The sequence below is a fragment of the Microcaecilia unicolor genome, chromosome 5 (genome assembly GCF_901765095.1).
Source record: "Microcaecilia unicolor chromosome 5, aMicUni1.1, whole genome shotgun sequence".
NCBI classification, from domain to species: Eukaryota; Metazoa; Chordata; class Amphibia; order Gymnophiona; family Siphonopidae; genus Microcaecilia; species Microcaecilia unicolor.
The window spans coordinates 104,644,956-104,660,822 of NC_044035.1; the positions used below are offsets into that span (position 1 = coordinate 104,644,956).

A 15,867-nucleotide genomic window follows, 5' to 3' on the forward strand; every position below is an offset into this window, starting at 1 on the left:
TACCAATGGCTATGCCCCTTGCCTGAGACCTTCTGACCCTAGGTGGTCTAGTTGGTCCCATGATCTCCTCCCTCCCACCACCACCACCCCCCCTCCACCAAGCCCCAACATAAGGTATAAATTTTAAAAATATTTCCTAAGAGCCCCGTTCCTTTTAGACCCTGCGTCCTTTTCTTGATAAAACCCATGCCCAGCTGGGGACTCCACATGCTCCTGCCCCAACAGGGCCATCCTGGTAAATGGCACCATCTGACTCAGTCAGAAACTGTGGAGCATTGAAAGGGTGCAGGGGAGCTGTTGGACATCGGGGATCAGAGGTCTCCCAGAGGAGGCCCTCATTTATTTGTTATACACACCCATCATATGCCCCTAGGCAGATCACATCTTAAAATGCACAAGATACATAAAATCATAAGCTTAATAAAATATAATTAAACAATATTAAAAAATAAACTAAATAGGTAGGTTTTCACCATCTTAAGACATTTCAGAAGATCATGTTCCTGATATATCAGTAGTTAAAGTATTTCAGCAGTAAGGATCCTTAACTATCTCAGCATATGTGCATTATATGTACCTTTGAAACTGTTAGAATTAACAAATCATATTGAGATGACCGAAGTGGCCTGTTTGGTTGATATTTAGTCACAAGACCAGCAAACTCATCAGGAGAAAGCCCATAAACAATTTTAAAAACTATATACAAACGCAATACTTAACTGGCTGCCAATGGAAAGTTATTGAAATTGGAGTCTTATGATCACTACAACAAACCACTAATCACCCAGGTAGATGCATTTTGAGCAAGTTGTAGAGATCTATGGAAAATGATAAATATTACAGTAGTCAATATGCAGAATAATCAAATAGGATCCAAAAGAAACCAGAATCGCTTCTCTTAGTAAAGTTTAATAATGACAGAATACAAAACTTTGCTAAGCTGTGCGTAGAAAGAAAGATAAGATTTGAGTTAATCCCAAGTAAAAAAAAAAAAAAAAACACCTCATGAATAGGAATAGGATTCAAACAAATAAGCAGAAGAACCAGTTCCCCACAAGATATAACTAGTGCGGATGACCAAGAAAGCTGGACTGAGGAGACCTAATTCTTTTCTTTCTTTCTTTTTTCCTTTATTAGAATTTTTCAATAAACCATAACACCTCATAGTTACTACAAAAGATCATAAACATCCCATCCCCCTCCCACTCCCCCCGATATACAGTACAGTTCCCCTCAATTACCACTTATCTCTACTCCATACAAGAGCAACATCATCAAAAGGTCCAGTTCAGGTCCCAGCAGCTCCCAACTGCTGTCCATGCCCGGTCTTATAAACATCCCAAATTTTGTGAAATTGCACAATGCGACCTGGCAAATTGCAGTCATCTGGAACATCTGATACACGTAGTCCAAACGGCGAAGCACCTGATCTTCAGTAGGCATGGTACTATGTTTCCAGTTCATTGCTAACGCAAATTTGATCACTATGAACAGACAAGCTTCAAACCTATGCACCTCTGGTTTAACCCCAGTACTCTGTTTTCTGGGGGGTACTGCACTTGAGTAACTTGATGTGAAAAGCTCAAAATAGATGCCTAATAAGTACAAACCCTTGGGCACAGCCACTAGATATGGAAAAGATCTCCATTGGCTCCACATTCTCGCCAACACTGTCCTGATCCAGTTTTATAGAAGTGACACAGCCGCATGGGTGTATAATACCACCTATACAGTATCTTGTAACTGTTTTCAATCATACTAGTGGCTAAAGACACCTTCAACAACTGCCTCATAGCTTTAGACTATTGCTTAGGATCATAGAAAGTGCCCAAAATCTGATTCCAAAGAGCAACATACTGTGACAATAGAGATTTGGTGGACAACAATGCCCGATAGACATGAGAAATACATCCCTTGCCATCCCCTCTCTTTAGGGCTCCCTCCAGCAGTGTTTCTGCTAGACTCAATATATCTTTTGCTGTACGCTGTATATAATCTCTTACTTGTCTATAATGAAATATATCTTTCAGGGGTAATCCATATTCCTCCTGAAGATCAGAGAAAGGTACAAACTCTCCTGCCTCCCACAATTGTCCCAGAGTTTGCAGCCCATTGTGGGTCCAACAGGCAAATGCAGGATCTTGCCTTCCCACTGGAAAAGCTGGCGCATAATGAATCAGAGTAATATTGTCTGTCTGGGAAAAGATGTTTATGGGTTTGGTACCAGGTATGAAGAGAAATTTTAATAGCAGAAGGAGTCCAGGCAAGAAATCCCCTCAATTCCAGTTCCTGTAGCCAGGGAATTGCCCAAAGTGGGGTGCTACTACCCATGCGATATTGTTCCAGCTGGACCCATTGCTTAGTAGCAGCACCCCCCCCCCCCCCCCCATCCACTCACTAACAATATGCAACTGGGCTGCAGTATACCAAAAATTGGGTATTCCCATACCCCCCCACCCCCCCACCCTTTGCCATTGATTCACATAGTACCAACCTATTCAACCAGGAGGCTGCTTTTACCAAATATACCAGAGCACCCTTCGATTTAGCCGAGTGAAGAAATGCTTGGGCATGGGGATAAGCAAGGCCATAAATAAATATAACAATTTCGGTAACAAGGTCATTTTGATTGCCTGCACCCTCCTGTACCAAGAGATATTATGCCCTTCCCATCTATTTAGGTTGTCCATCACAGCCTGAATTCTTTTTTTTTTGGGGGGGGAGGGGGATAATTAACCTCATACAGTGTAGAAATGTTTGCCATTAAATATATATCCCTAAATACGAACTAGCTCGGGGCACCCATTTAAAAGAGAAATGGCATTTCACCAATGGCTCTGCAACAGTCAAATTCCTATTAGGAAAACTCTTAATCACCCAAATAACCTCATCACTCTCTATAGGTTGGGATAATCAATCATCTTCTAACTTGGTTAGTATAGGTAAATCAATGCCTGCCAGATAATGCTGAATATCCTCCTGCAATAGGGGACCATAAACCTCCTTATAATATTTCACAAAAATCCCCCTAATATCTTCGTTGGTTGTTTTAACGTATCCTTGATCATCTAGTATGGCTGAGATATGGTTGTATTGTGCCTATCATTTTAGTTTGTGAGCCAGCAACCGGCTAGCCCGGTTGCCAAACTCCAGTGTGTCTGCCATACTCTCTTCAGGCCTTCGGCCATTTCTGCAAGTTTTAACTCATTAAGATCTAGCATCAGTTTATGTAACTGAGCTCCTACTGCCTCAGGAGGCTTTGCACTGTTATGTAAGGGTTCAAGGGCTGCAGTTTGACTGCAAGAGCATTTTCTTGAATTGTACGCTTTCTACCCAGGTGCACCTGGAGTGATATAATTCTGCCCCATAATACCACTTTAAGGCACTCCCAGAGGATAACTAATTCAATGCCCTCCACGTCATTCAAGGAGAGGTATTCAACTATGTCGTTCCAATTATCTACGTCGATTGGGTCAAATAACAAAGTATCATCAAAGCGACAATCTAGATACCAATCAGATACCAGTTCTGACTAGTATCTAGATAAACACTCTCTTCCCTCAGACCTTACCTTACACCAGTACCAGTCAATGCTTCCTGCCTCTTAAGGCTCTTAAAGCACCAGAAAACCATGACACATTCCAGCCCAGCAGCCCTTTTAAAACTTTGTACCACCATGTGCATAGGGGCTATTTAAAAAAAAAAAAAAAAGCATTGTCATGTGTTGCCACAGTCAAGAATGTGTAAAATTTTCAGTCATGGCAACACATGAAAAATTTCCTGCAAAATTTACCCACAGATCCAGATAAGCTATTTATGCAAAATTAGTTATGGAATGCAAAGCAGGTCTTAATTAGATACATTTTTGTTTCATTTAGGACCGTCAAGAGATAGAAGAATTAATAAAGGTAAGCTTTGACCTTATAATTCCCATGCATGCATTTTTCCATCACACGTGATCGGGTATTTTAGGATTCTTAGGAAAGATGTGCACTAGCCTGCACAGTTTGTTCATGGTACCATGAATCATACAAAAACTAGCACTGTAGGGCTTTCCCCAACCTGGAAGACTGATATCAACTCATTCTTCCTCACTGTTTTACCCCTACCACATCCATTTTTATACCTTAAAAATGAAAAACAAAAGATGGGAGGGAAGGGGGGCCAGGGTAAGTGGCAGCCTCTCATCTGTCTTCCACTTTACCTGGTGTGAGAAAAGGAAACAAATTCAGAAGGTTCCAGGTGGGTGACCAGCTCTAATCAAGGAAAATGACAACCTACTGAGCAACACATCCATATGGTCCCAAGACAACACTTTATTTAAAGGCCATTTTACAAAAGCTTAATATATTCTAACAGAATTAGCACGCATTAAATGCTAAGAAGCCCATTTTATACCTATGGGCTTCTTAGCATTTATCCCCCCCCCCCTTCTCACTTTGAATGGACTGTGTCAGCATTACCGCACCGTCAAGTGCTAGCGTGGCTTTGTAAAAAGGGGGGGGGGGGGGTTAGTGCATGCTAATTCTGTTAGCGTGCACTAAATTTTAGTAAAAGGCAGGGCCGCCGAGAGACACAGCTGGGCCCGGGGCATTAATACATTCATCCAGGTCCTCTTGGCACAAAGGAGCAGAGAGATAGACCCAGAATCAGGCAAGCAGGAATAAACTTACTAATGCTGAGTCCCCCCTTAGAGGCCAGGCCTGGAAAATTTTGCTCCCCCCCTCCCCCGCTCCCCCTCTTGTCAGCCCTGGTAAAAAGGCCCTTATTTACTTATTTATTAGGATTTAGTAACCACCTTTATGAAGAGATTCATAACAACTATAGCTTGACATAAATAACTTGAATTGTATTAACAGCACAACAATAGTAATTTGGCTAAATGTTAGCACAGTGCACACTTAGAACAATGAGATAAACTCGAACTAGGCAAACTAAATCCTAGTAATAGCAATGTGTACAGTGCTGTGAATCTAGTAGTAGGAATAATACTGTGTCATAAGTATACATATTAACACAGCACAGTGGAACATTCATATAATATAAATATGATAAATGTCAGCAGAATACAAATGATAGACCATGAGAGGCGTCATGGTAGAACATTTATACAACATAAATATGATACTCACAATGTCAGCACTGCAGCTCCTTGTAACCCCGAACAAGTCATTCACCCTCCATTGCCCCAGGTACAATATTTAGAATGTGAGCCCACCAGGGACAGAGAAAGTGCCAGCATATAATAGATGTAAACTACTTTGATTGTACCACAGAAAGGCAGTATGTCAAATCCCATTACCCTTACCCCTTACCCTTTCTTTCCAGTGTTTATCTGTTTAGTTTCTATGTTTAAAAATTTCCTTTTGTTGTATTATTTATGTATCTATTATGCATTTTGTGGAATTTGGAATATTAAGTAACCACATCAAATCTCTATCAAACAGAAATTAGTTTTAGTGAATACCATCCATGTATTGCCTTTCTTTCCAAGGACACTGGCTTTGACCCTTTAACAACACATGTTTTGTGTTTGGTTTTTTTTAAACAGGCAGCAGTTGGTGACAGCAAAGTGCAAGACATTCGCTATTCTCCAGATACCAAGAAACTTCTTGTCCGTCTTAGTGATAATTACGAGAGGTACCTTGTATTGTTTTTACACCAACTTTTCGTTTAAGGGACAACTTTCCTACTGTTTCTCTTACTTTTTACCTATGGACAGTCTACTAAATTTCAAAGGGAAAGTTTTACGTGCAAAAGGTTTGGAAAGAATTATACGAGCTATGCGTTATATGTAATTAACACGTCACATGCAATAAACCTACTTTGCATACAGAATGGGGCTTTTGTAAAACTGCCCAACTGTCTATAGGCATAAAAAGTTACTGCATGGGAAGACGGAGCCTATTTTTATGTGATCTGTATACAGGCATGCCTTTGTGCATAGTTTGAGTAGACATTTGTTTTATAAAATCTGTAAGTAGAGTGCATGCACACCTTTGCACATTTATCAAAGCATGTGTAAATTTGTATGTGAGGGTTTGCATGCTACTGCAGTTGCTTCTGGATGCCTATGATACCTTATAAAATGCCTTTTTGGACTTCTCTCATAGGAATTACTGTATGTTATAAAATTACCTCCTGAAATCCTATATGCATGTTTTCTTCCAGTCCTGCCATGAACATGCCTCTGGGAGCATGATCCTTAAATGTGGACAGAATAACACATGTAACCTATCACGTCCACTTTTAGTCATAGGGCAGGAGGGCAGTTTGCAGACAGACAGTTTATGGGTAAATTGGCTTCAAGCATACATTTGATGAAACATCTAACCAAGTGGCAATAAATAAGTAAATCACTGTTTACCTATGTAAATGACCTTGAAAGGTGTCCTCCTCAACTGTAGGTATTTGGACTCATCTTGTTCCAGTTTTAGTATTTCTGCTGTTAGAATGGCATAGCCTGTTCATTTTGCTGGAAAGGGTTATGTAATCCACATACAATATGCTCTTATCCTGCAACTGAAAGGGTTTTGTAGAGAAGGCAGTATATTCTGAAGCTTTTTAACCTTGAAGCTTTACTTGATACCTTCTTCTCTGAAAACATTTTTCTATGTTCTGGTGCTCTTTACTGAACTCTCTGGTCACTGACAGCTCTAGAGATGCTCATTCCTCCAAGGGCTAGATTGCTTAATTCACAATGTAAAAAAAATATTAAATGGGATTAGTGTTTTTTTTTTGTAATAACATACATAGCCACCGAGAAGGGGGGCAGGGGGGACAAAATTCCCCAGGCCCGGGCTTCTAAGGGGGGCCCGGCGCCGCAGTCCCACCCACCCTCCGTCGTCGACCATCTGCCACCGGGCCGGGCCCCCTGCATTGAAATCACAGCACCTCTCACCTCTGTGTGAAAGCGTTGCAGGCAGCAGGGCAGCAGATTGCCTCCCTTCGGGCCTCCTTCCCTCCCTGTGTCCCGCCCTCGTCTGACGTAACTTCCGCAAGGGCAGGATACAAGGAGGGAAGGAGGGCCAAAGGGAGGCGATCTGCTGCCCTGCTGCGCTTTTACACGGAGGTGAGACGTGTTGTGATTTCAATGCAGGGGCCCCGGCCCGGTGGCGGACGGAGGGAGGCGGGTGGATGGGGGGAGCGGTGGTGACCTCGGGGGGGGGGGGGGGGGGGGGCGGGAGAGGGGAGTGGCGGCAGCAACCTCGTGGGCGGCGGGGGCAGAGCCCCAGGGAGTGGCCTTGCCCCGGGCCCAGCCCCGGCCCAGTCTCTCGGCAGCCCTGATAACATATGGAACAAATTTCCATTCAATGCATTATTTTTTTATAGTGTGAATTAAGCAATCTATCCCTGGGCGAAGCAGGCATTTCTAGGGAAGTTTGTGACCAGAGTGCAGTAGAAAGCCACAGGTGCGGTTCCTAACCACTTAGAAAAGTAACATTACATAGCAGCTGTTATTAAAGAAATCACTGCACTTATATATTTTTTAAAAGTAGTATAATTTAAGAGCTTCAGCTATAGTACAGATTAACACATAGTAATAATATCTACAAAGCATAAAATTGCCAGGAGCAGTGGGTCAGATAGATCCTTTTGCCAGTTGAGCCACACATACCTCTCTGTACTAGTAATTTTTCCACCATGTCATGGGCTAGATCATTCTTTTATCATACAGCATTCACTTTTTCTTATCACACATCAAAATTATGATCAGGGCCAGTGTACGGGTACTTGAAGCCCTAGGTGAACCTTTAACCTACCCCCTTCAATTAAATTTCAGGTCGATCCACCTTTTCTGCAGGTAAAAGTTTGCATTGACACTTCTTTGAGTTTGTGTTGCTATCAGGATCTATTGTGTTGCCCTAGGTGACTGCCTAGTTATGCCTAATGTTTTGCAGCCCTAGATAGTTATGATGTAGCTGCTAGATAGGAGAGTTTTGTTATCACTGTCTTACTCCTGATTCCTTGCTTCCCAAACATTCCTTATGAGTTTCTTCTAGTTTCAGAGTTTTTACAGCATTCCCTGGCCTGAAGGTGACTGTGTTATTTCTTTAAAAACATGAATTGCAGCTGCCCCTCACTACCTTTCTACCCTCATCTCCCCTTACGTTCCCGCCCGTAACCTCCGTTCACAGGACAAATCCCTCCTCTCTGTACCCTTCTCCACCACCGCCAACTCCAGGCTCCGCTCATTCTGCCTCGCCTCACCCTATGCTTGGAACAACCTTCCTGAGCCCTTACGCCAAGCCCCCTCCCTGCCCATCTTCAAGTCTTTGCTTAAAACCCACCTCTTCAATGCTGCATTCGGCACCTAACTCTTACCGTTCAGTAAATCCAGACTGCCCCATTTTGAACACCCCTATCGGACTGACCGTTCATTTGTCTCTTAGATTGTAAGCTCTTTGAGCAGGGACCGTCCTTCTATGTTAAATTGTACAGCGCTGCGTACCTCTAGTAGCGCTTTAGAAATGTTAAGTAGTAGTAGTAGTAGTAAGGTGATACTAAGGACTCTCTGCTGGCCCAAACTGAACTGGAAAAAAGTACTTTTAGGCAGTACATGAAGGTAGTCACCTTTTCTGCTGCCTGCTCCTGAATCTGATGCCTTGCTGATCCACAATTTAATCATGTAGCCCCACCCTCAGGAAGTGATATAAGTAGCCAAGGTAACCACAGCACTCCCTATTCCCTCAAAAGTGGCCCTGCCTGTCTTCTGGTACCCTTAAAAATTACTCGTTTCTGTTGCAAGGTCCATGCCTGTTTTCCTGCATTACTTCCACCTTCTATCTGACCCTCCCACTCAGCAAGTTCTGCAAGCCAAGCTTCCAATTTGTCAACCACCATGTCCACAATTTCAAGCTTGGTGGCCCTCTTCCAGCACCATCGCAAGGGCATCATCCGGGTAGCATTCGAGGGTCTTCAGCGGTGTGGTTTTCTCTGCTTGAGAGACACTTCCGGTTTGAGATGTGCCGTCGATATCTCCCGGTTTAGTGGCCTTGTGCGCATACAAATCTTTAATCATCGGGGTAGTCTTCCCCTTGAGGACCCGTGGCATTTTGCCTGCGCAGGCACTGGTAGGATGAGTGAGCTCTAATCTGCACCCAAATTTAGTGCTGCAGCACCACTATTCAAAGGAGCAGGGAGAAGGAGTCACAGAGACTACACTGGAACCCCAATCTACTGAGAGGCTTTGTATGGAGAAGGAAAAGACCCAAGGTCCAGTGGGCCACATTACAACAGGATAAATTGTCAGGGATTTTCTACTGGGCAAAAATGCTAAAGACAATTTGAAAAGGGACCCCACTAGAGTAGAAGTGATTCTGTTCAAATCAGTACAATGCAAGAAAAGGTATATTACCCTATTAGCCAATCCCCCTGTAAAGAAAGACTAGGAAAAGTGGTTGGGCAACCCTCTGAGCGATGATGAATGGATATGCATACACCGATTTGCCCAAAATTGCACTACTGTTACAAATTACAATCAATTACAATATAAAATTTTACAGAAAACTTATTAGACCCCCATTAAGGGGGAGAAAGTAGGAGCTGGAGGTAAGGAAACAATGTGGACAGAAAAGTACATCTGAACATTTATGGTGGGACTGTCCAAAAATCCAAAAATATTGGCAGTTGGTATGGACAAAAGAGCTTGGACTAGTGAGGACTAGACTTTAAACAAACATGTATTCTTATTAGGTTTGTTACAAATTGGTCCATAGATGCTGGGCCACCCACAGGAGTGTCTCTTCTGCTCATACTGGCTGGAAAAATGGGAATATACCAGAAAATGTAAAGATGACTCAGGTCTATCGCTAACCCTGTAGCAAGGGATCATAAGAGAAATCCAATTATTTTACAAGCTAACTTTGGCAATCCTTGGCCATGGGCATAAATACACTAAAGTGTGAGAAGTTATGCAATTATTTATTTATTTTATTATTTGTTACATTTGTACCCCACATTTTCCCACCTATTTGCAGGCTCAATGTGGCTTACATAGTACCGTAGAGGCTGTTGCCAATTCGGTCGGTGACAGATACAAAGATATATTGTGATCAGATGAGGTAGGTGTGGATCAGGCAACAAGAGGATCGGAAGAAGTGAAGATTATAAATTGTCCAGAACGATCATTAGTTGTGTTGTGTTGCTGGGTACTGGTCTTTTATGTTGGATCATTGGGATAGGCCTTTTTGAAGAGGTAAGTTTTGAGTGATTTTCTGAAGTTTAAGTGGTCATGGATTTTTCTCACAGCATTTGGGAGACCGTTCCATAGTTGTGCGCTTATGTAGGAGAAGTTGGATGCGTATGTTGTTTTGTATTTTAGCCTCTTACAGTTTAGATAATGTAGGTTTAGGTATGATCTTGATGATCTGATTCTGTTTCTGTTGGTTGATTCTGTTTCTGGTCTATCATATATCCTGGTACTATGCCGTAGATGATTTTGTGTACCAAGGTACAGATTTTGAAGGTGGTCCGTTCTTTGATGGGGAGCCAGTGCAGCTTTTCTCGTAGGGGTTTAGCACTTTTGAATCATGTTTTACCATATATCAGTCTGGCTGCTGTATTTTTTACCATGTTTCTGAGATATGAGAGCAAACTACTGACTCTTATGAAGGGTAAATGTAGTACAATAGAGCTTACAGGATTATACCCTTTTCAGTCACGAACAGGTTGTGTATTGTTTCCTATTAAACTATGATTTACAACAGAACGGTTTACTAGTATCCATGATGTTACTATTGTTGAATATTGTAAAAGTTGGGCCTTTGTGACAGTGCCGTAGCGAGGGCTAATGACACCTGGGGCGGGTCGCCGCTGCACACCCCCCCTGGGTGCAGCACGGCGCGACCCCCCTCTGCGGCGCACCCCCCCTCCGGAGCGAACCCCCCCGGATCGCTTTCTTACCTGCGGGAGGGCCGATCTGCCCCGAGTGCACGTCACTCGGAGCTGCGTCGGCCCCGCTGGTTCCCTGCTCTCTCTGCCCCGGAACAGGAAGTAACCTGTTCTGGGGAAGAGGGAGCAGGGAACCAGCGGGGCCGGCACCCCCCGAGTGCGTGCACCCGGGGCAGACCGCCCCTCCCGCCCCCCCTTCCTACGCCACTGCTTTGTGATTACTTTGCAGTTACTTTGTATGTTTGTTTTGGGGTGGGGAGGGAAGGGAACAATGTGGCTTTGGATTGAGCATTTTGTATCGGTGACATCTCGATTGTTCACCTATTGTATTCGACTGAAATTTGAATAAAGAACTAAAGTTAAAAAAGACTGTACAGCTATACTTGGTTATAACTGATGTGTGAGCTAGAAGACATGCAGTTGGTGGTCTTTTTCAGATTTCCAGTTCTTGACTTTTTTTTCCCAACTAGTCTAAGTGTTATCTGTAGGTTTTCCAACCACTTTGTTTCTGCTTTTAACTATGCAGCTTTCTTGTGATAATCTTCCAACATTGAACTGTTTCTTCTGTCAGGCAGTTAAGTTTCTGTTAGCTTCTCCACTGATATTCTGGTAGAAGCATCTCTGATTTGACCAGAAGAGTTGATTTTTGCCTGATTGTAGATATGGATGATTCTAGCCTCTTACCTGGCAATTTTCTTTGATGTTACTGTTATTTGATGCTTTGTAATTTCCAAGGCTTCACTGATCTTCCTAGTGTCTAGGTGGTACCTTTTCAACCAGATCTTCCTTGGTTTTCTTGTTTTTCAGCCTCTTTTCTTTAATGTATTTCAGTTTGCATCTGATCATCTCAGCTTTTTTATCTTATTTTCCAGTTGAATTTTCCTCTTTGGTGATGCACTGGAGTTTTTCTTAGCAGGCCTTTTTTACTTCATATCCCAGTTTTGTTTTGTTTTTTTTGTGATCACCACTGCTGCACTGTAAAAGAGCTGGCTGATTTGTTCTAAACATGTTGATTCTAGAGATTCAGCCACCTTGTTCAGGTTTCTCAGTACTTGTACCAGATCTTTTTTTTAATAACAAGTTTTAGTTCAGGCATCTTTGACGCTGGTTTTGTTCCCTTGTGTGTTCTAAGACTTTCTGTTTTCAGTTCTTCTTGTTTTTTTAGTCAGCTGGTGATGTTGTGCTCTTGGCGAAGAGATTGCCTGGGGTGGATGGTGAATGATTTCTCCAACTTTTATTTATTTATTTATCACATTTATACCCCACATTTTCCCACATGTTTGCAGGCTCAATGTGGCTTACAATAAACCAAAAAGGCTATCGCCAGTCCAGTAGTTATACAAATACAATAGACTGTGGTAAACTGAGAGGATAGAAAGAACAGCGTATGAAAGGAAAAGGGTAAGAGAGTCCAAAATGATCCATTTATATGCTGTTTTGAAGGATTTTAGGTTTTATGTTGGATCCTGGGGGTAGGACTTCCAGAATAGAAATTACGAGAAGGTATTATATAAATATGCCTGGTAACTTGTCAAATTCCTAATCAAAACTTATGCTTCAGAAAGTCACAATGATTTCTTGGCAGAAGTAATTTTAAAATCACATACTTTCAATCAAATCTTGGAGTTTGAACTGTATGTACTCATAAGATAATATCTGTGTATTTAAAAGCCACCAATGTTGTCTTGTGTCTACAAGACCCTAAAATCACTGCCCAGGTGGTGAGTTTTCTTTTACTTCCTCTGCAGTTGTTTCACTTGTTTCAGTCTGATTTTACATGGCACTTCTTGAATTTCTTCTAATTCCACATTCATAAAAATCTTCTTTTTTTTTTTCTGGGGTGAATCACCGCTGATCTGCTAGGTGCCATTCAGTTATTTCTGAGTCTGAGTGCTTTTCTTACCATAATAAAAAAAAAACCCCATTCATTTTATGTAGCTGTGTTTTGATGGATCTGATTTGTAATAGCAAACCATAATTTCTCCATTTTCAGCTGTGTATTTCCATCAAGTTTGAGGTTGTCCTTATAGTAGCTCTGCAGGATCCAACCCTAATTACTCAACTGAAGATCTTAATTCCTGTAGTCTATTGTCACCAGGTACTGTAACACCTGGCATAGTGTTTCAGGTGACGACCAATTTGGTATAGGAATAATTTTTTTTTTAACACCATGTTTTGAGGTTTTAATTAATTCTGTTAGAGCAAACAATTTGTAATACAACGGTCCAATCCCCATCCTTTTATGTGACTAAATACAAGTTACAGAAATTCAGACATGTAACTTTTGCAGACTTATGGACTCCATGACACAAAAAAAATCAGCCATTCTCATTTCTCAACATTTTAGAGCTACTACTTTAGTCACTTTTTCCCACAGACAGTCACATATTACAGACCAGGTTACTGCAGGTAACAGTTCAGAACAGGATTTGTGTGAATATAGTTTCATACTGTCACAGAATTGTAATCTGCTTGTGAATGCTTTTTGATATAATAATGCGTTAAATATTAACATGCAGGCTGGACCTGGAAAAACTGAAAGTGGATCCACAAAATCTCTTGCGGGCTGAGAAGACAGGAAATCTGGAAGGAGTAATAATCACTCTGAAAGGAGGTTTCTGTGGAAACAATAAAAGCTATGATTTTTGTTCCCGATACTTTGCACCCTGGCATGGAGTTCCAGAGGATCCTGTCACAGGTAGGCACATGTGGTTTGTACTATTGAAACACTCACTAGGATCTCACATAGCTACTATTTAAACAGTTAGCACTTCTTTGTGTCTGTAGTAACATTAATAAAAAAATGTTCTTACTGTACATTTTTGTGTTTTCCCCTGTTGCTCTCCCCCCCCCCCCCCCTCCAAAAAAATAAAAATCTTTCAACTTTCTCCTCAGCCAGCATGCCTGACTGGTTCAGTGGAACATTTCTTGCCTAAAGGTTGGGGTTATGTACCTTTGGTATCACTCTTTCATTAGTGAGGACCAGCAAGATAGCAGCAGCCATCTTACCTCCCTGCAAGGCCTCCTCTGGATTGACCAGCCGTGCTGGACAATACTGTAGATCTGTACATAGATTTGTATACATAAAGTCTAGAGTTAGATTCTAAAGATATTGCCATTTCTGATCTTTTCAGGATCTGCACATGCCGTGCTGAGCAGTTACTGGGCAGAGACATTAGGAAAAACAGAAATGTTGGGTAAGAAAGATGTTTGCTGAGAGGGATTAAGGCATTCCACTATTAATGCTGGCCTATGAGGAAATAATATTTTCTGTTCTTCCTGACACTTGAAGCAAGACTTCATTGTCTATTGTGGAGGAGATGATTATTTCTGACTTTGTAAAGAACACGTATATATTTACAGTATCCATCCGCCCCTGAGGCAGCCGTTTTGGCGAAACATGGCCATGCTGGGCAAACTTCATACAGTCTGCTTCTCTTCTTTCTTTCATATTGGATCTTTTGGACCAAATGTCTTGTTGCTTTCTCAGCTCTTTAATGCAGGGCAGGTCTAAGCCTTAGGCAGACTAGGCCTTGAGTGGCATCTTCTAGGGGTGGCAAAGAGGCTGAGGCACTGGGGGAAATCTCTACTAAAGAGGAAACAGGTGCAGCCTATGGGAGAGAAAGAGAGCTGGACACAATTGAGCCTGAACCAGGTGGGAATAAAGCTGTGTAACTGTGCTGTAAGAAGGTGCAAGAAAGACTGGGCAAACTGTTTCATACTAAAAAGGTCTGGGCTGCAACCTACCAAGCTATTGGGTTTTTCCCTCTGATAATGTACTGTTCCCTAAGTGAAGTAATCTGAGCTCAAGTGAAGTGAAGTTATATGGACTGTTTTGAACCTGAGTTTGAAGTTATATGGACTGTTTCTGAACCTGAATTTGACTGTGTTGAACCTGAATTGTGCTCTAGGCTGCTAGCCTAAACAACCTAGAGTGAAGGGTGTTTGGTTGAGTTGAAGCAAGAAAATAAAAGCTCTTACTTATAAACATTGGGCTTTGAATGTGCCTCTGTGAAAGGAACGGAGGGAAGAGGAAGTCCTGGGAGTTCGCAGGGCCTGGAGCCAAGGCTCAGAGGGGCCAGATTGCTGTGGAGTGAAGGCAACAGTTGTGTGGAGGAAGAGGCAGCTAAGCAGGGTCAAGCCTGGCTGGGTCCTGGATGGGCAACCCAGTCACAGACTGTGGTAAAAAGGAAATGGAAATTGAACTGTGTGATTTGCAATCTTCTTCTTTCAGCTTATCAATGTTCCCGCCGTGGAGGAGAACTGAAGATCACAGTACGGGGCGATGGGAGAGTTGACATCAGAGGACAAGCTGTTATTGTGCTGACAGGCAACTTAGTTTTGTGAAGGCTATCACTATTTTTATAAAAAGAAATTAAAAAATGAAAGCCCCCCACTGCTATAAACATTTTTTGCTCAACTGGTTTCTGCAGAATTTTTCTAATTTTTGTAAAACTTTTATTATTACAAACCACAATTATGTGAACATCAGTCAATAATGATATCCACGTTAATAATCATGATCACTCATGTTGTTCCTTCACGGTGACCTAATACTCTGTTGAACAAGACAGTTGTCTAGTTATAACCCCCCCCCCCCCCCCAAATTTCCCATTCCCCTCTACCTCCTTCCTTCTCCCAATGCCCTGAGTTATTTGTTAAATTTATAACTTTGAGCCCTATGCAGTGGTGTACCAAGGGGGGGGCGGTGGGGGCGGTCCGCCCCGGGTGTCAGTGGGTGGGGGGGTGATCCGCTTTGCTCCCGCTGCTCCCACTTTAAAAAAATTTTTTGAAGCGTCGTTGCAGGCAGCGCCTTGCGTCTGCCCCTGCTTGTTGTAAAAGAAGTAAATCTCTTTGCTTCGTCGTCATCGGGCCTCATTATGTCCCACCCTCCTCTGAGGTAATTTCTGCGAGGGCGGGACATAGTGAGGCCCGACGACGACGAAGCAAAGAGATTTATTTCTTTTACAACAA

The 15,867-nt window shown here is 42.3% G+C and overlaps 1 protein-coding gene across 1 annotated transcript in view; it reads left to right on the top strand.

Moving 5' to 3' along the window:
• The window catches only part of PBLD (phenazine biosynthesis like protein domain containing), a 35,424-nt gene extending 20,111 nt beyond the window's left edge, over positions 1–15,313 (top strand). The window contains exons 5-9 of the mRNA XM_030203143.1: positions 3,879–3,908; positions 5,552–5,640; positions 13,413–13,591; positions 14,028–14,090; positions 15,128–15,313. Coding sequence (XP_030059003.1) covers positions 3,879–3,908; positions 5,552–5,640; positions 13,413–13,591; positions 14,028–14,090; positions 15,128–15,240 — 474 coding nt within the window. The 3' untranslated portion in view covers positions 15,241–15,313. The remainder of the gene's footprint in view (positions 1–3,878; positions 3,909–5,551; positions 5,641–13,412; positions 13,592–14,027; positions 14,091–15,127) is intronic.
• Positions 15,314–15,867: the final 554 nt, after the last annotated feature.